Source organism: Cherax quadricarinatus, chromosome 37, assembly GCF_038502225.1.
Source record: "Cherax quadricarinatus isolate ZL_2023a chromosome 37, ASM3850222v1, whole genome shotgun sequence".
Taxonomy (NCBI): Eukaryota; Metazoa; Arthropoda; class Malacostraca; order Decapoda; family Parastacidae; genus Cherax; species Cherax quadricarinatus.
This window is the reverse complement of record NC_091328.1, coordinates 8,472,857-8,494,667: the sequence shown is the minus strand read 5'-3', so window position 1 is coordinate 8,494,667 and position 21,811 is coordinate 8,472,857. Positions and strand designations below refer to the sequence as shown.

The following is a 21,811-nucleotide window of genomic DNA, read 5'->3' as shown; positions in this document are numbered from 1 at the left end:
TTTAATTTTTAAGTTTATTTTGAGACATTGTTGTGTAGGCAGTGCGGAGGAAGTTAAATCTGTTAGGAATGTCTTGACACTTAATTGTTCATTAACTGCTATGTATTTATACTATAAGTAAACGTTATTGATGATAGAATATTTCATAGATTGTAATCCGTTTGCCAGGTTCTGTATGGCCATTATGGATTTAGCATTTCCCATGGATATAATAATAATAATAATAATAATAATAATAATAATAATAATTTGTGTATGCTTTGCAGGAGTTTTCATCATGAATTGGAAAACAGGCATTTTAGCAGCATTTGGAGAAGGCTTCCTTACTAGTGTTCTTGAGAAGAAACCAGATGAAATACAGTTTAGTGTTTTTCTTGAGGTGGCCAAAAGAGGTAAAAGATTATTTTGTTTTTGTTCATATATTTTCCTTAACTCTTAACCCCTTGACTGTTACAACCCCAAATCCTTAGGTGTCTCCTGGTGTCGCAAAATTTCCGAAAGAAAAATAAATTATTTTTTCTTGTGAAATAATAGAGAATCTTTTCCCGATTGTGATGACACCAAAAGAACGAAATTTTATGGAAAACTGACGGAATTACACTTGCGAAGTTAGCAACCTCGGTGATATTTACTAATCTGCGATTTCGCCCACTTTGAGCCCTGTTTTCGGCTAATTCCATTGTTCCAGGTGGCCAAACTCATAGCTATTTCTTTAGAACTCCATTTTTTCTATCGATTGAGTGCAAGAAACTGCCCATTTACCGATTTCAACTACCCAATAACGTGGTCAGAAATTTCCAATTTGGCCAATTTCACGAAAATTAAAAAATATGACAATTTCAAAATAGGGTCCAGAATGAACAATGCAGACATTCCTGGCTCTAAAATAACATTTTCTTTGTTCATCAGTCACGTCTCCAGGCCCCTCTCATATTACTCTTGCTTTCTATTTTGAATTTTTATTCTAACAAAAAATAGAAGATTTACTGTTATGCAGACTACTGCAATATTGTAATAATTGTATAAATAATGTCAACCCATTCATGACTGCATATTAGAATGGCTGCTTGGACATCTATTGGAAAATGACATCATTTTTTTACTTTTGAACACTGGCAAAAATCAAACATTTCCCCTACTTTGAGCTCCATTTCAAGGTTCTTTTCATAGTAAAACCAATCAAAATCACCTCTATTTCTATAATATGTTTTCCATTCTATCAAATGAGACCAAGAAAATGAGAATAGTACAGCCATAAATACCATATGAAAATAGACCACAAATTCGGCATTTTTTTTTCTCATTATGCACTGTGTGCTGCAGGATTTTTTTTATATGGTGCACACTGACCACACAGACCCATTCTCTCACATGTGGGCCTACCAGCTTTCTCCTGCTTGATTTGAAGCTGCTAGAATTTATGAGCATATATACGTCAAAATCTGGCTCGTAAGGCGTATATGTACGACTGAAACAGTCAAAGGGTTAAGCTGTCATCCATTAGCAGACAGTTTCAACTATACAGGTGGGTAACGCTTTACAGTGCTTCACTCTACGGTGGTTCATTAATGTTGCGCTTTTCAGTTATAGCCATTCTTCATTTATTCAGCCTTCCTAGAATAAATTCACTACTCACTATAAGCTAAGGATGAAAATATTTTAAAGTAAGTAATGTGTGTACTGTATATGCATTTTTTTAGGCCTAGCTATATTGCTTACATAATATATGATAGTGCAAACATGTTAACAGGCTTTTATATGCATTTGAAAGTGAAAAAAAGCTATGTTTTACTTTACAGTGATTTTCACTTTACAGCAGTAGCCTGGAACCTAACCTGTTGTAGCAGCAGGGCCCTCCTGTATTGAGTATCCTCCATACCTTTCTATATTTATTTTTAAAATTAAATACTCTACTGGTAATAAAGATGTGATAGTGCTGGCTAAAGTTAAAGGGACAGAGATAGACCATTTTGGATATGGATAAAATTAGCAACTGACTCTTTATGTTCTAAATTTGAAGGTAAAAAAAACAAATTTTTTGCAGATCTTTAGCTGAAATATTTATTTCTAAAGTGAATAAATATGAAGTTCTCAAGTAATGTTGAAAGGCCTCTTTTTTGTAATTCATTCTTAAATTTATCATGTAATTTACTTTCAGTGCAATTACCATCGTGATATACAGTGGACCCTCAACCAACGGCATTAATCTGTTCCAGAGAGCTAGCCACTAGTCAAATTTGCCGTTAGTCGAATTAATTTTCCCCATAAGAAATAATGGAAATAGAATTAATCCGTTCCAGACACCCAAAAGTATTAAACAAAATAATTGTTTTTACATGAAATATACATTTCCCTACACAAAAACGAATGGGACATGCAAAATAAACAATTAAATGCCACTTACCTTTATTGTAGAGTTGCTGATGAGTGATGAGATGGTAGGAGGGAAGCTGATGCAGGTGTTTTATTGTTTGGAATGGAAATCCCCTTCCATAAATCGTAATGACACAATTGCAAACAAACCATACCCCGGCCGGGTTCAATCCCGGCCGGGGTATGGTTTCCCTTCCATAAAGACTTGAGGTACTAAGTCCTTTGGTGGGGTTACCTCCCTTCTTGGTTTTTTAATGCCACTAGGACCAGCTTGAGAGTCACTGGAGCCCTGTCGCACCAAAAATCTGTCCAGAGAGCTCTGTTTCTCACATGCCCTTAGGAATTCCCTAAAATGGGACACAAGAGTGTCATTGTACATGTTGCCAATGCGGGTTGCAACTTCTGTGACAGGATAAAATTCATCTATAAATGCTTGCACCTTTGTAAACACTGAACATATTTCCCTAATCCTTGACGAAGTCATCTTTCTCCGTCTCTCTTCCTCCTGCCCTGAAGAACATTCCTGAGATGTGATCTATTGCTGTTGCACCTGAAGCTCTTGCAGGTCTGCAGTGGTTAGTTCTTCCTTGTCGTTCTGCACCAACTCTTCCACATCCTCGCCACAAACCTCCAACCCCAAGGACTTCCCCAGTGACACAATAGCTTCCACTACTGGCATAGGTTCCTGAGGGTTAGCCCCAAACCCTTCAAAATCCCTCTCTTGTACAAATTGTGGCCACAGTTTCCTCCAAGCAGAGTTCAGAGTCCTGCAAGTCACTCCTTCCCAAGCCTTACCTATAAAGTTTATGCAGCTGAGGATGTTGAAGTGATCTTTCCAAAAATCTCTTAGGGACAATTGAGTGTCTGAGGTCACTTCAAAGCACTTTTGAAACACTGCTTTTGTGTAGAGTTTTTTGAAGTTTGAAATGACCTGCTGGTCCATGGGCTGGAGGAGAGGAGTTGTATTAAAAGGCAAAAACTTCACTTTAACAAAACCAAACTCCCCTGCAATTTCCTCTTGCAAGTCATGAGGATGAGCAAAAGCATTGTCTATTACCAGAAGGCACCTGAGTGACAATTTCTTTTCCTGGAGGTATTTTGTCACAGTGGGACCAAACACACCGTAAAACCAGTCCAAGAAAAGTTCCCTAGTGACCCATGCCTTACTGTTTGATCTCCACAGCACACACAAATTACCCTTGACGATATTGTTTTTCCTGAACACACTGGGAGTTTCAGAGTGATGCACCAATAAAAGCTTCACTTTGCAATTACCACTAGCACTACTACACAATGTTAATGTCAGCCTGTCTTTCATAGGCTTATGTCCTGGGAGTGCCTTTTCCTCCTGAGTAATGTAGGTCCTGTTTGGCATTATCTTCCAAAACAGGCCTGTTTCGTCACAATTAAACACTTGTTCAGGTTTTAAGTTTTCAGTCTCTATGTATTCCTTAAAGTCCTTCACATATTTTTCAGTCGCTTTTTCTTGTCTGAAACCATGCCTTACCACACTGTGTATGCCACTACGATTCTTAAATCTCTCAAACCAGCCTTTGCTGGCTTTAAATTCATCAATATCATTACTATTTTGAGGCATTTTCTTAATGAGATCATCATGCAACTGCCTTGCCTTTTCACAAATTATAGACTGAGAAACACTATCTTCTGATAATTGTTTTTCATTTTTCCATACCAATAACAGTCTCTCTACCTCTTCAACTATTTGTGGTCTCCGTTTTGAAAACATACTTGCACCTTTACAACAATAGCTTCCTTGATTGCCTTTCTGTTCGCCAAGATAGTACTGATGGTTGAATGGGGTTTGTTGTTTAGCCTTTCCAACTCGGACATACACACTCCACTTTCGTATTTTTCAATTATCTCTTTCTTCATTTCCATCGTAATTCTCACCCTTTTTACCACAGGGTTGGCACTAGAAGCTTTCTTGGGGCCCATGGTGACTTATTTAGCAGTTACAAGCACAAAAAACACTGGAATAATCCAAAATATATGGCAGGTACATGTGGAAGCGACTGCAACAGCTTGTAAACAATGGCACACTGAATTTTGGAGTGGCTTGGCCCGCTCAGGCTGCACTCCTGCCACATGGACACGTTCTGGACGAACGCCATTAGACGAGTTTTTCGCCGTTGGTAGAGCCATTTTTTTTTACGCCAAAGAGCGCTGTTAGACGAATTTGCCCCCCGCCCCGTTGGGCGGGGGTCCACTGTATATAATTTGTAACCTAGTTTTGCAGTCATATTACATATGCTTCATTGTGTATCCATCATTTTCATTAGACATTGCATACATTAGCAGTACGTATATATAAACTGAGAGGTGTATATCTTTGTGTTTGTAGACTGAATTTACATTAATTCTTATTTTAGTGATTAAAGTATGTACTGATATTCTTCATTATTACATGTACAGGTGGATTTCAGTCTTAGTGTCCCACATGCATTCAGTAGGTTTAAACCTGTTAAACTAAGTAAGTTATCTGCATATTATAATATTTGTTTATCTCATTACAGCAAATCATGAGCACTGTGTTCCAGCAGACTTTGTCATCCCTCTGAAGTCGCATAAATTGCTTCAAGTGATACCACTCTCAAGTGCCTTAGGAGCTTTCCTTAGAAATCCCTCAGAGGATAAACTCAAAGTAAGATCCAATTTAGTGATATTACATGTGATAATTACATTATAAATATTTTTCCTTCAATTCCCCACACCCAAATTTTTTTTCTTTGGTTAAGCTTTCCTTTTGAGAGTCAATAGAAGACAGATTAGAGAGAGAGAGAGAGAGAGAGAGATTCATCGAGATAGTGTGAGAAGATGAAATGCACCTGTAATAATATCTCCTGGTATTTGTTTAAAGAAGTGGTCGCTAATTGAGGCAGAGAGTTTTGGATCCAGCAAATTTGGATGTTAACCCTTTCAGGGTCCATGCCATAGATCTACAGCTTTATGTTGAGGGTCCAAACTGTAGATCTATGCCATGAGCTCAGCTCACTCTGGTAAGCTGTGAGTGATAAATTTGGGCCTAGATATGAGAGAATACATCTATGTGGTATGTGTGCACCACATAAAACTATGCACACAGTGCATAGTGAAAGAAAAAAAACTGAGACTGTAATTTTCGATTAAAACAGCGACTTTGCAGTGTTTTTTCATATGTTTTTAATAGTTGTATTTGTGATTTCTTGGTCTTATTTGATAGAATGGAAGATATATTACAGAAGTAGAGATGATTTTCATTGGTTTTAGTACTGAGCTCACAGTAGCAGAAATGATAAATTTTTGCCAATGTTCAAGAGTAAACAAATGACCTCACACGTCTAATACACACCAGCTGGTGGGTCTAATATATGTTCACAAATGTGGTGATATCATTTACACAATTATTACACTATTGCATAACAGTAAATCTTCCATTTTTTGGTTTGAATAAAACTTCATTATGTGAATAAAAAATCAAAATGGAATTCATTTGTAAAGCCTGAAAATATAACTAATGAACAGAGGAAATGTTAGTTTAGTGCCAGGAATGCCTGCATTCTTTATTCTGGACCCTATTTTGAAATTGGAATATTTTGAACTTTGCATTAAATTGGCCAAATTACCAATTTCCGATCACTTTATTTTGTAGTTGAAACAGTTGACTTGGTGATTTCTTGTGCTCAGTCGAGAGAATAGAAGTAATACGAGTGAAATAGCTAAGAATTTCGTCGACTGAAATAATGTAATTGGCTTAAAATGGGAGTCAAAGTCGGCAAAATCGCCGATGCGTAAATATCGCTGACACATGAAAATTCGCGAGAGCATAATTCCGTCAATTTTGCATCAAATTTCGTACTTTTTGTTTTGTTACCTTCAGAAAAAGATTCTCTACCATTTCATAAGAAAAAATAACAAAATTATTTTTTGAAAATTCTTGGATCCTGGCGCACACTTTGAAATTTGGCCTCTGGACCCTTAAAGGGTTAAACAAGATCGAGTTGGTCATTAAATGGAGCAAGGGTTCTAAGATTTTTTTTTTTAGTACAGGTGCTCCTCAATTTATGATATTTAGTTACAATAATTATTTATTTATTGTAACTAAGTTTAATAACATGTATGTTATTAAATACCACTGCCTCCACCATTTCCTCAACCACTGCGAGTCCCTACCTCCCTCCCTCCGACCCCTGCAACTGGCAGCCAGCCCTCCCACCAGTGTGGTGAGTGTTTTGTTTGTTCATTATTTGCTATTAAACTACAGTATAAATAATGTAAACCCATTCATGACTGCATATTGGAATGGCTATTCAGACAGGTATTGGACAGTGACATCATGTGTTTACTCTTGAACACAGCAAAGAATCAAACATTTCTGCTACTGCTAATAACAACAATAGTAATAATAATAATAATAATAAATACGATAGAATTGAAGAAGGAAATTGTACAAAAATACGAGGGAGTGATTGACACATCGTCAGCGTGGCTTTGTTTATGCTGGAGTGAGCATTAGTCTCCGTGCTCTTCCAAACATTTCACAATAATTCATTGTGTTTGGTGCTTGTAGATTGAGTGTGACTGGAGTGGTAGAGGCAGTGGTTGAGGAAGTGGGTGAGGCAGTGGGTGAGGAAGTGGGTGAGGCAGTGGGTGAGGCAATGGGTGCAGCAGTGGGTGAGGCAGTGGGTGAGGCAATGGGTGAGGCAATGGGTGAGGCAGTGGGTGAGGCAGCAGTTGAGGCAGTGGGTGAGGCAGTGGGTGAGGCAGCGGTTGAGGCACTGGTAGAGGCAGCGGTTTAGGCAATGGTAGAGGCAGCAGTTGAGGCACTGGTAGTTAATAACATGTTATAAAGAATAATAATACATATTATTAATAACATGTATGTTATTAAATACCACTGCCTCATCCACTGCCTCACCCACTGCCTCACCCACTGCCTCAACCACTGCTTCACCCACTGCCTCAACCACTACCTCACCCATTGCCTCACCCACTGCCTCAACTGCTGCCTTGCCCACTGCCTCAATCACTGCCTCAATCACTGCCTCACCCACTGCCTCACCCACTGCCTCACCCACTGCCTCAACCACTGCCTCACCTGCTGCCTCACCTGCTGCCTCACCCACTGCCTCACCCACTGCCTCAACTGCTACCTCACCCACTGCCTCAACCACTGCCTCAACCACTGTCTCAACCACTGTCTCAACCACTGTCTCAACCACTGTCTCAACCACTGTCTCAACCACTGTCTCAACCACTGTCTCAACCACTGTCTCAACCACTGTCTCAACCACTGTCTCACCCACTGCCTCACCCACCTCACCAAGATTCTACAAGACAAACATTTGTAAAGCAAGGAATGACTGTACAACCTAGTATAATTATGAACTTCATTACCTAACACCTAGAGAGTATCAGAATTCTTACAAGTAATCGTACATTCTAGCAGTCTGGTTTGAAAACACCATCAGTGCTGCATGTACATTCTCTGCATGGTCTAATTGCTATACCCTGCCAAGAAATTTTTGGGATGTGCCTTTGCATACTGTCAGAGTGGCAAAAGACTGCTACTTTATTATTACATGTTAAAATGTATTAAAAAGATAATATTCATTTATATTTACAAGATTTAAATCTCAGTGATGAAGCTATGTATACACAGTCTTGCAGAATGTGGCAATGGGCTTGTAATCCCAAAATGGCTGTGTATGTTTCAAGGAAAAATATGAACTACAAAGAATAAGGAAAGACGGATGTATAGTTTTAAGTATTGCAAACCGATTAGGACTGAGCACTCCCCATTAACACCAAGCTAACAATCTGCTCCTAAAGTTGACATGAGAGAACAACCTAGATACATGCATATATAATGTATTAACAGATATATAACTGGGTGCATACCTGGTAAGAGTCTATGTAAAACACATGACAGTCTATTAATTATAAATCAGAGAATATAACTAATGCCATACACTCCCTTTATTTAGGCCAGCAGGCCTGCAACAGTGCTCCTTCTTTCCTTAAGTGAGTGTGACTTGGACCTGCCTAGCATGGACCAGTAGGCCTGCTTCAGTGCTCCTACTTCTTTCTTTCAACACACCAGCCGTATCCCACCGAGGCGGGGTGGCCCAAAAGGAAAAACGAAAGTTTCTCCTTTTACATTTAGTAATATATACAGGAGAAGAGGTTACTAGCCCCTTGCTCCTGGCATTTTAGTCACCTCCTACAACACGCATGGCTTACGGAGAAAGAATTCTGTTCCACTTCCCCATAGAGGTAAGAGAAAATAAACAAGAACAAGAACTAGTAAGAAAATAGAAGAAAACCCAGAGGGGTGTGTATATACATGTATATGCTTGTACATGTAGGTGTAGTGTGACCTAAGTGTAAGTAGAAGTAGCAAGACGTACCTGAAACTTCGCATGTTTATGAGACAGAAAAATGGACACCAGCAATCCTACCATCATGTAAAACAATTACAGGCTTTCGTTTTACACTCACTTGGCAGGACGGTAGTACCTCCCTGGGCGGTTGCTGTCTACCAACCTACTACCTAGTGCTCCTACTTCTTTCTTTCAACACACTGGCTGTATCCCACCGAGGCAGGGTGGCCCAAAAGGAAAAATGATAGTTTCTCCTTTTACATTTAGTAATATATACAGGAGAAGAGGTTACTAGCCCCTTGCTCCCAGCATTTTAGTCGCCTCCTACAACACGCATGGCTTACGGAGAAAGAATTCTGTTCCACTTCCCCATAAGAACTAGAAAGAAAATAGAAGAAAACCCAGAGGGGTGTGTATATATGTGCTTGTACATGTATGTGTAGTGTGACCTAAGTGTAAGTAGAAGTAGCAAGACATACCTGAAATCTTGCATGTTCATGAGACAGAAAAAAGGACGCCAGCAATCCTACCATCACGTAAAACAATTACAGGCTTTCGTTTTACACTCACTTGGCAGGACGGTAGTACCTCCCTGGGCGGTTGCTGTGTACCAACCTACTACCTAGTGCTCCTACTTATATACATATATAGTCACACATAATTATTAAAGGGAAATAATTTGAGCATATTTCTCACAGACTTTCCAGCCCTTACTAATTATTTGCTGACTCCTGCACTGTTTGATGTGATGGTGAAAATACTGTATGCAATGAAAATTTTTAATATACATGTACATGTATTACCAAAGGATAATAAAAATGTATGTTTTATTCAAGTTTACTATACAGCCTCTCCTCACTTAGCAATGTACTCGTTTACCGATGCCTCGGACTTACAGTGGGCTCTGACCAGTATGCATATCTAAATAATGTATATTAGAGCTGATTTCCTCTATTCTCTTTATTACAATATACAGTACACTACTGTATAAACATTTAAAAATATGCTAGAAATGTTATAAATGGTGCAAAGGTGACATTAAAACAGTAGCAAAGATAGTTGACACAAACCCACTATCATTATAGCATGCTCCTCACTTATCGACGAATCCGTTTACCGACATGGTCTTAGGAACGGAACTCCGTCGTTAAGTAAGGATAGGCTGTAATCTAAACAACAAAAACATTATTACATTTTATTGTGGGTCTAAATTAAGAAGGTTGCCATCAGTCATTTCTTGTGAGTGTGATTCAGGCAAGTCATGGACATTTGTAGAATCCAATTCCTAGATATGCAAACATTCTTCCATTGCCTTGTTTTCTTCAACTGCAGGTTGCACTTGAGAGGGTAAGCTCTCAAAATTATTTGTGCAATGAAGCAAAATTCTTCCTAAGCATGGGGAAATATTTTCAGATTTGTTGGTTTGTGTATTCACCATCTTCCACTATTTTCTTCAAAAAAAATCAGGACATATTTAGCAGCAGCTTCTTTATCTGCACTTGCAGACTCGCCAGCAATTTTAACATGATGCAGTTGAATTTGATTTCTAAAATAGTCAAACTAACCATTATTTTCAATAAAAGTTTCTTTAGTTTCAGCAGGAACTCTTTTTCCTTTCACTGTTCTAAAGAGACTCGAAACTTTTGTTTGATAAGAGATGCTCCATTTCTGTCATTGTAATGATTCTGTACTGTACCTTTTTCTTTTATTTCATCTGTGTTTTATAATATTACCTACCATAGATTCATGCATTTCACCATCTTGAATTATTTTAGAGTTGTTATTGCTACTTTATTACATAAATTTTTTGTTCTAATGTAATAACAAGCTTGGTTTGTGCACTTGCATTATTTACACTATAATATTCTTCTGTTTATCCTAATTTTCTAAGGGCAGCTTAACAAAATTTAAGATACATAATATATGACATAGTACATACTGTAAACATGTATAGGCTAACAAGCTGCAGCACATCTTCACAAAACAACAGGCAGAGCCATACTGACAACTGGGCAGGCAGCCTAGAAGCAGGAGCAAGCATGGTGGGCAGCAAACTCATGCTAACTAATTTTTGACCCATATTATATGAAGTCTGGTATTTTATTTGTGCTAAATCAGATTTTGTTCTATTCAGATTTATATTAATTGAGGCTTTGCTGTATTTTCAAAGCTTATTGTCCTTGTTTCTTGGTTATTTTTATTCATGTATTAAGAGAGTTAATATGGCTTTCATTACAGAATAATGGTCAGTATGCTAATAAGGCAAAAATATAATTTTTCTTTTTATTTTCAGCCAATTAAGAAATCCCTAAAATCATGCGTCTTTCCCATCGAAAGTGTTTGGAAGACAAATGATCTTCTTTGCATAAATGTAAAGAGAAAGAAAATAGTGGCAGATCTTATGAGAGAAATTACAATTGCAGGCCTGAATTATGGAGCTTCAAAACTTTTGGAAAAGGTCAGATAATTTATGTGGTTTTTCTTTGCAATTTGTATGCAAATAAAATACTTTTGTAATTATTTAAGCATTGTTCCCTAACTTAAATGTAAGATAGAAAGTCACCATTAATTCTCACACTACCCATTTACAGTTCATTGTAGTGTTGCATGTGGTAGTACAGACCTATCTAATCTGATTTAATTATAATCATTCCTGAAGTTATTTTTTCACTGAATGTGACAGTGATCTTCAGTAATGAAGTTCTTGTATAATCAGTTTTGTCAGGAAGATCACCACAAAAAACTGGCAATTGTCCTTTGTTCATGTATTATATTTGTACTACACATGACTTTCAATCATGATATTTCCACTGCCTCCAACCTTCTTCTCATTACATTTAAAGACCCTACCTCACACTCTTATACTTTGGTACATTCCCCTTTTTGCCTCTATATATAAACTTTCTCTCCACAGTTGCCTAACGTATCACCTACCTTTATTTCCCCTCATCTATTCTCTAGCTCATCTTGTTTCTGATAGACCCCTCTACTGAGACGTCCACTCTCAAATTCTAAATACACCAGCTATTAAAAACGCTAAACAAAAGCTATTAGAAATTACCATATTTTCCAGCATGTAAGGTGCATGAGCATATAGGGCACACCCCAATTTTGGTCAGCATATTCTGGGGACAAAAAAAAAAAAAATGCAGTACTGTATTAGCTAGGCCTAGTAAGTTGAAGGTGAATGGTAGGTAGATGTTGGAAAGCCATCACTAACATTAGGCACTGTCACTACTGGTGTTAACAGATATGACGGCACAAACTGTAACGTCATCAGAGGCAATTTAATACAAACATTTTATAACGGAGTTTTTATTAAATTTGTAAAATGTGAGGAAATAGGAAAAGGAAATATTCATCATAAGTGAGGATATTATAGCCATTTTTAATCATCTTGAAAAATAAGGATAATAAGGTGGCAAATCAGTAATCATATTTGTCCATAGACAAATATGAATACAGTGGACCCCCGGTTAACGATATTTTTTCACTCCAGAAGTATGTTCAGGTGCCAGTACTGACCGAATTTGTTCCCATAAGGAATATTGTGAAGTAGATTAGTCCATTTCAGACCCCCAAACATACACGTACAAACGCACTTACATAAATACACTTACATAATTGGTCGCATTCGGAGGTGATCGTTATGCGGGGGTCCACTGTACTGTGTTGTATGCTACTTCATGCCTATCTCAATGAAACAAATGTTTCACTGTAAGTTCAACAATTTTATGGGGAAACTGCCTTCCTCTAACAAACTCTGGTTCACACAGCCTGTCACTTGCTCCACTACAACCAACTTCCAAAACAAACATGGCTACCTGTTGTTTACAGATGATACTGGTAATATGCAAATTATAATTTATAATAGTTGCTAATCACTCTCAAGTAATCTGGGAAACAGTTTTGTAGGAAAGGTTGTTTTGAGTTTAGTTTTCTTGTACCACAGCACTGACACCACCAGTTGCCGGTAATATAAAGCCTTCCCTTGTTCCTGATCTTGAGCATGTAAGGCACAGGGTGATTTACCAAGACTGTTTTTTTTTTTGGGGGGGGGGGGGGGGGGGGGGCAAAGAATGTGCCTTATATGCCAGAAAATGAGGCATAAACTGTTAGTCATATCACATTATTGACAGTTTGCTATTGCATTCTTTGCAGTTTTACATCTCTAATTACTTTTTTATACACCTAAAGAACAAGAGTTGATTATCTTATGGAGGGGCATCTGGTACCACTTTTGTCAGGTTACCCTGACAGTCCAACATTTTTTAATTGATTATGCCTTCTTCATTTCGGGTGCTTACTTTGTACACTCGTTCCTTTGATCTTTAAAGTGAATTATCTCTATGCTATCTTAACCAACGCCAGTTTTCTACATCAGCTATGACCCCTTTACTTGTGACAGCTTTCGAGGACCCCTTCTACACCTGCAGCCCGGCCTGAGGCTATGCTTACCTTTTGATTGCCTGTTAAACCAAGCTATTTGTGCAAGTAGCCCACAGACCCTTACAGTCATCACAACCTATGTGATAAATCATTTGTAGAAAGAAGCTGTCTAGCTCCTGGACAACTGATAGTATGTTGAATTGTCTTTGGCCTAGTTGACTTTTCTGATCTTCACTGGGTTTAGTCCACACTTTCATCCATATCTTTCACTCCCTTAACTTGCCAGCAGTTTTCAGGGGCCAGTTCTTCAAGTACCTTCCATGTATATATTATCAGGTAACTCTCTCATCTCAGTTCTAGAGAAAATACTCCAAGTACTTTGAGGCATTCCCAATACGTAGTCTAAATGTTATATTGGCTGTGCGAGCAGTATACAACCTGTGTACACTTTCCAGTTTTACTATTTTTCCTGGCTTGAAAGGTGTTGAAGTTCTTCCCTCAACTTCTCTGCCTCTCTTTTTAGATCTACCATCCCACTCATCCTTGCTGTGTAGCATTGAATGACCTACATGGGTTTAGTGCTTGCCATGAGCATAATTATAATAGAATGGGTATTGTAAACATAATACATACATACTTTGAAAGGGGTGTTATAACATGATAATGAGCTTCATTATTTTATGTGCCTACTGTGTTTATGTTTGTGTTCTAATTTTATGTTCCTTTGGAAGATTCTTTTCAAACAATGTAGCATTTGTACTTAACCTCTTGAGGGTCCATGCCGTAGATCTACGGCTTTACGTTGAGGGTCCGAACCATAGATCTATGTCATGAGCTCAGCTCACTCTAATAAGCTGTGAGCGGTAAATTTGGGCCTAGATATGAGAGAATACATTTATATGGTATGTGTGCACCACATAAAACAAATCCTGTGGCACACAGTGCATAATGAGATGAAAAAACTGAGACCGTAATTTTCGATTAAAACAGTAACTTTGCAGTGTTTTTTTGTATGTTTTTTATAGTCATATTTGCGATTTCTTGGTCTCATTTGATAGAATGAAAGATATACACCTACCATCCGACTTACGACCGAGTTCGATTCCGAGAAACCGGTCGTAAGTCGAACTTTACTACTGAATATCAACAAAACATTTTTGTAATGACTTTATTTTATTGTTTTATTTTGGCATTTCATGTTTTACTTTACTTTTTATGTTGCTAGTACTGTATTTTATACTGTAAGGTTTAGGATAAACACTGTGTACAACACAAATAGTTGTTTATTTCCCAGAAATTTGGCATGAAAAACACGGTCGTAAGTCGAGTGGTCGTAAGTCGAGCAGGTCGTAAGTCGGATGGTAGGTGTATTACAGAAATAGAGATGATTTTAATTTGTTTTAGTACTAAAAATGGCTTGAAACTAAGCTCAAAGTAGCGGAAATGTTAAATTTTTGCCGATGTTCAAGAGTAAATAAATAACCTCACACGTCTAATACACGCCAGCTGGTGGGTCTAATATACATTCACAAATGTGCTGATATTATTTATACAATTATTACAATATTGCATAACAGTAAATCTTCCATTTTTTGGTTTGAAAAAAAAATTCATTATGTGAATTAAAAATGAAAATGGAATTCATTTGCAAAGCCTGAAAACATAACTAATGAACAGAGGAAATGTTAGTTTAGTGCCAGGAATGCCTGCATTGTTTATTCTGGACCCTATTTTGAAATTGGAATATTTTGAACTTTGCACTAAATTGGCCAAATTATCAATTTCCAATCACTTTATTTTGTAGTTGAAACAGTTGAGTTGGTGATTTTTTGTGCTCAATCGATAGAATAGAAGTAATACTAGTGAAATAGCTAAGAATTTGGTTGATTGGAATAAAGTAATTGGTCTAAAATGGGAGTCAAAGTTGGCAAAATCGCTGATGCGTAAATATCACCGACACATCAAAATTCGCGAGAGCATAATTTCATAAATTTTCCATCAAATTTCATACTTTTTGTTTTATTACCTTCAGAAAAAGATTCTCTACCATTTCATAAGAAAAAATAACGAAACTTTTTTTGAAAATTCTTGGACACTGGTGCGCACTTTGAAATTTGGCCTGTGGACCCTGAAAGGGTTAATCGAGTTTTATTAAGGTTAGCAGTACACAAATAACCCGCACATAAAAGAGAGAAGCTTACAACGACGTTTCGGTCCGACTTGGACCATTGACAAAGTCACACTAACAGAGGTGGAGCAGGACGGCTATATATAGGCAGGAAGAGGTGGTGGTAGTAGTAGTAGTAGTAGTACAAGAATTGTATATAATACCGACAGGATGAAATTAAGACACATGCACTACTACCACCTCTTCCTGCCTATATATAGCCGTCCTGCTCCACCTCTGTTAGTGTGACTTTGTCAATGGTCCAAGTCGGACCGAAACGTCGTTGTAAGCTTCTCTCTTTTATGTGCGGGTTATTTGTGTATTGTTCCAGTCACGGTATTGTGCCTTTTTGTTATTTAAGGTTAGCAGGCCAAACATCAACATCAGTGTTACTGATGGCATAAAAATAAATTTAATGGCTGGCTTTTAATGTTCCTTACTGTAAGAATATTATACAGTGGTACCTCAATATTTAAAGTTAATCTGTTTCAGGAGGCTGTTTGAATATTGAGTTGAATGAATATTGAATCATTTTTCCCATAAAAAGTAATGTAAATTGGATTAATCTGTTTCGGACCCCAAGAAATTGCCAATTATAAAACATTTTAAGTGAAAATATTGCTAATTAAACCTGTATAACAATATTTGCATGCATGAAATCGTACATGAAAACTATAAAAACAATAAACACATGAAAGAGGAAGGTGGAGAGATGTTATTGTTTGGAAAGGATGTCACTTTACATAAAAGATTCAGGTAACTGCCCCTCTGGTGTTTTTCTCTTTTCTTTCTCTGTGCAGCAGCACTTGAAGATGTTGGGGATTCACAAGAATTTTCTTTTTTTTTCTTTTCTAGAGAATCTGTTCAGTGTTGTCTACTTTTGTGACTTTTTAAAATTTTTCTAAAGTGGTCAACAACATTATCACTGAACAGTGGAAATGTTGCCCTTAACCCTTAAACTGTCCAAACGTAGATCTACGTTCACTCGCGTAGCGCTCTGAATATTTAATTTTTTTTTTTTTTTTTTTTAAATGAAGAGTGCATTTTTATAAATGTTATAGGATAAAAAAAAAATTTAGGGCCAGTACTTACCGAGATATAAGCCCGCGAAGTTCTTGCTAAAGGATAAGGTGTCGGCAACATGGAGCTCTGCCGCTTGCAGAAACAATAAACATTTGTTTTCATGCTATGATGATAATATTTTGTTGCAGATCTTTTGATTTCATAGCCAATTATTGTTGAGACACAAATGTTTGGTACTGAATTAGTAATCATACTGTCAAAAACACACATGTTCACACTGATTGAAGAATTTGTGTACCTGGTTCAATCACGTACTATTGTTTACATATATATACAAGATACTGACAGGTCCCATTTATGTTTCTAGAAGTCCGCCACTGTATGATACTCCAAGAAGCATGGATTCATACAGAGTGCCACCCCACATTGTTGACATGTGAATCGTGTGTCTTTTCGCACTTGGGGTCGCTGTGTAGTGTAAGCACACACAACACACTTTTTTGAGAGTACTTCTTCTTTGGAGTAGATGGTATTGGTATCAGGCAGTGACAGTTAGGGATTATTTGCTTGGGCACTTCCCTCTCTTCTTGTGGGGTGACAGGTCGCTGTTGTGGGGTGACAGGTCGCTGTGGAGTGACAGGTATAGGTGTGGTACCATACTTTTTCGCTATCTGCTTGATGACATTGAGGGTGAATTCCGCATATTGTTGTCACTTCCCTGTCTTTATTTTGTACGTGTTTAAGGCACTGAGCATTGCAATGTCCACAAGGTGGAAAAACACTTTTATATACCACTTACGACTCCTACGAACATAGTCAACAAACCCTATCATCATGTCACACTTGTCGACTAGTCGCATATTGTTCGTATAGTCAATGACAGCAGCTGGCTTTGTTGTGCTTGCTCAGTCTGTCTGTACCATCTCGTTGTTGTGGATGGTTGACAGCAACGTCACGTCCCGTTTGTCATGCCACATCAGTGCCATGATGTCATTGGTATGAAATGCTTGCACTGCACTTCCTCCATTGAACCTTGGCATGTGTTTTATACTTCTTACTGTTCCACATCTATCAGTATTGTTCACACATAGGAAATCAGCAAGGATAGGGCTTGTATACCAGTTTGCCTGTGAACAATGTATGACCCTTGCCGAGGTATGGCTGCATCATCTTGCGAACAACATCCCCAGAAATGCCCAACATGCGCCTGGTATTGTCAAGTGTGTTTTTCCCTGTGTAGATAATGACATCCAACACAAAACCAATCTCACAGTCACACATAACAAAGAGTTTTATACCAAGGCAATTACGTTTGCTTGGTATATATTGTTTGAATGACAGTTGTTCCTCGAACAGAATCAAGGACTCGTCAGCAACAGTGTTCTTGAATGGATAAAAGTTGGCACTGAATTTTTACTTCAGATACATAAGCAATTCCCTGATTTTGTATAGGAGGTCATTTCGGTTTGGCTTATTCCTGTCTGAGAAGTGCAACATTCGTAGCAACAGAGTGAATCTATTGCAGGGCAGGAAAGGAGGTCACGGAAGACTGGAGTGCTGATGAAGTGATCTGTGGACCAGTAGTGTGCTATATTGTTCTTATACATGTGTGGCATAAGTATGATAGTGCCAAGGAATAAATACATTTCAGTTACAGTTGTATCTTTCCACCTGCACAGCCGTGACGATTCTGAAACATCTATGTGGTTCATTGTATACCAATAATGCATGTTGGTCTGGGTAACAATCAGGTTCATTATCGGTTCATCAAAGTTTAGTTGAAAATAGTCTTAACTCTGTAGACTCACTTGTGATGGGACAGTGTGGCATCAGAATTGAAAGGCTGTGGCATGAATGGTGTACTTTCTGTCCAGTTCCATTCGCGGTCACATGGTGCAGGGTGGACCTGTGGCATGGGGCGTGGGGGAGCAGGAGGAGGGACAGGAGTGGAGGCAGCACACGTTTAAGAAGGTGCCGGGCGGTCCTTTGTCTGCCCACCCACTGCGCCATGAGGTCCAGGCACCATGCCACCAACCTCCTCTTCCTCCATCCCAGCATATTCACCTTCATGATCACTATCACTAGCTGGGGTTTTGGATTGTGACCTGCCACGACCCTTGCTGCTGACTGCATATGGCACACTGCCTGAACATAGTTTATGCCGCCTAAAAGTACGTTTCACTGGGGAATAATGATAATCACTGTCACTCGATGAATCCTCTATGGGCATAAAATCAACTTCATCATCGTCACTTATATCACTTTCACTATTGTCAACATGATAATGCATGAAAAATGATAATTTCCTCTTGCGGAATTGCCTTTAGGTAGTAACACTAGCAACCCCATAGGTACTGGGCTGAGGGTCTGGTATGACCATACTATCTACACTGGCCACCCCAGAGGTGATGGGCTGAGGGTCATCTGGGTTATCATCAACAGTTTCACTAATTCCTTGAACATTAGTGGCTATATAGGTGTCAAATTCACTAACTTCGCGTTCTGTTACACTTTCCGAGAATATTAGAGTGTTAATATGACGAGGCGTGAGTGAATCATGGGGTTTTGCCATGATGTTAACCCAAGATAGAGCTGAAACTAATTGGTGCTACCACACGGTACCCAAGCGTCCCCAAAGTTTTTCATACAGTGCACACTTAGGGCGCAGACCCATTCTCTGGTGTCTAGGAGACTCAGGCCTATGCTGCCAAATTTGAAGGAATGAAAAATAAAGCATAGATCTATGTTCGGAGCACTACGCGTGCAAACGTAGATTTACGTTTGGACAGTATATTCAAATTCAAATTCAAAGTTTATTCTCTATAAGGATTACAATGCTGAGTTTACAGAATTTGGTTATTGTGTGGTTTACATGTAGTAAAATAGTAATTACAGAGTGTACCACTAGAACACCTAGTATGGCTAGGCATTTCGGGCAGACTTAGTTTAATTCTTAATTTTAAAATATTACAAATTATGAGGTAAGTGGCTAGGCATTTCGGGCAGACTTAGTTTAATTCTTAATTTTAAAATATTACAAATTATGAGGTAAGTTTGTTGTAGTAGGTTGGTAGACAGCAACCACCCAGGGAAGTACTACCGTCCTGCCAGATGACTGTGAAACAGAAACCTGTAACTGTTTTGCATGATGGTAGGATTGCTGGTTTCTTTTTCTGTCTCATAAACACGCTAGATAACAGGGATATCTTGCTACTCCTACTTACACTTTGGTCACACTTCACAGACACGCACATGCATATATATATACATACATCTAGGCTTTTCTCCTTTTTCTAAATAGCTCTTGTTCCTCTTTATTTCTTCTATTGTCCATGGGGAAGTGGAAAAGAATCTTTCCTCCGTAAGCCATGCGTGTCGTATGAGGCGACTAAAATGCCGGGAGCAATGGGCTAGTAACCCCTTCTCCTGTAGACATTTACTAAAAAAGAGAAGAAGAAAAACTTTATAAAACTGGGATGCTTAAATGTGCGTGGATGTAGTGCGGATGACAAGAAACAGATGATTGCTGATGTTATGAATGAAAAGAAGTTGGATGTCCTGGCCCTAAGCGAAACAAAGCTGAAGGGGGTAGGGGAGTTTTGGTGGGGGGAAATAAATGGGATTAAATCTGGAGTATCTGAGAGAGTTAGAGCAAAGGAAGGGGTAGCAGTAATGTTGAATGATCAGTTATGGAAGGAGAAAAGAGCATATGAATGTGTAAATTCAAGAATTATGTGGATTAAAGTAAAGGTTGGATGCGAGAAGTGGGTCATAATAAGCGTGTATGCACCTGGAGAAGAGAGGAATGCAGAGGAGAGAGAGAGATTTTGGGAGATGTTAAGTGAATGTATAGGAGCCTTTGAACCAAGTGAGAGAGTAATTGTGGTAGGGGACCTGATGCTAAAGTAGGAGAAACTTTTAGAGAGGGTGTGGTAGGTAAGTTTGGGGTGCCAGGTGTAAATGATAATGGGAGCCCTTTGATTGAACTTTGTATAGAAAGGGGTTTAGTTATAGGTAATACATATTTTAAGAAAAAGAGGATAAATAAGTATACAAGATATGATGTAGGACGAAATGACAGTAGTTTGTTGGATTATGTATTGGTAGATAAAAGACTGTTGAGTAGACTTCAGGATGTACATGTTTATAGAGGGGCCACAGATATATCAGATCACTTTCTAGTTGTAGCTACACTGAGAGTAAAAGGTAGATGGGATACAAGGAGAATAGAAGCATCAGGGAAGAGAGAGGTGAAGGTTTATAAACTAAAAGAGGAGGCAGTTAGGGTAAGATATAAACAGCTATTGGAGGATAGATGGGATAATGAGAGCATAGGCAATGGGGTCGAAGAGGTATGGGGTAGGTTTAAAAATGTAGTGTTAGAGTGTTCAGCAGAAGTTTGTGGTTACAGGAAAGTGGGTGCGGGAGGGAAGAGGAGCGATTGGTGGAATGATGATGTGAAGAGAGTAGTAAGGGAGAAAAAGTTAGCATATGAGAAGTTTTTACAAAGTAGAAGTGATGCAAGGAGGGAAGAGTATATGGAGAAAAAGAGAGAGGTTAAGAGAGTGGTGAAGCAATGTAAAAAGAGAGCAAATGAGAGAGTGGGTGAGATGTTATCAACAAATTTTGTTGAAAATAAGAAAAAGTTTTGGAGTGAGATTAACAAGTTAAGAAAGCCTAGAGAACAAATGGATTTGTCAGTTAAAAATAGGAGAGGAGAGTTATTAAATGGAGAGTTAGAGGTATTGGGAAGATGGAGGGAATATTTTGAGGAATTGTTAAATGTTGATGAAGATATGGAAGCTGTGATTTCGTGTATAGGGCAAGGAGGAACAACATCTTGTAGGAGTGAGGAAGAGCCAGTTGTGAGTGTGGGGGAAGTTCGTGAGGCAGTAGATAAAATGAAAGGGGGTAAGGCAGCCGGGATTGATGGGATAAAGATAGAAATGTTAAAAGCAGGTGGGGATATAGTTTTGGAGTGGTTGGTGCAATTATTTAATAAATGTATGGAAGAGGGTAAGGTACCTAGGGATTGGCAGAGAGCATGCATAGTTCCTTTGTATAAAGGCAAAGGGGATAAAAGAGAGTGCAAAAATTATATGGGGATAAGTCTGTTGAGTATACCTGGCAAAGTGTATGGTAGAGTTATTATTGAAAGAATTAAGAGTAAGACGGAGAATAGGATAGCAGATGAACAAGGAGGCTTTAGGAAAGGTAGGGGGTGTGTGGACCAGGTGCTTACAGTGAAATATATAAGTGAACAGTATTTAGATAAGGCTAAAGAGGTCTTTGTGGCATTCATGGATTTGGAAAAGGCGTATGACAGGGTGGATAGGGGGGCAATGTGGCAGATGTTGCAGGTGTATGGTGTAGGAGGTAGGTTACTGAAAGCAGTGAAGAGTTTTTACGAGGATAGTGAGGCTCAAGTTAGAGTATGTAGGAAAGAGGGAAATTATTTCCCAGTAAAAGTAGGCCTTAG

The 21,811-nt window shown here is 38.4% G+C and overlaps 1 protein-coding gene across 2 annotated transcripts in view; it reads left to right on the top strand.

The window, feature by feature from the left end:
• The window catches only part of LOC128704089 (uncharacterized), a 53,307-nt gene that overhangs the window by 13,501 nt on the left and 17,995 nt on the right, over nt 1–21,811 (top strand). For both annotated transcript variants that reach the window (XM_070091868.1, XM_070091867.1), the window contains exons 2-4: nt 267–392; nt 4,908–5,035; nt 11,047–11,211. In XM_070091868.1, coding sequence (XP_069947969.1) covers nt 278–392; nt 4,908–5,035; nt 11,047–11,211 — 408 coding nt within the window. In that variant the 5' untranslated portion in view covers nt 267–277. The remainder of the gene's footprint in view (nt 1–266; nt 393–4,907; nt 5,036–11,046; nt 11,212–21,811) is intronic.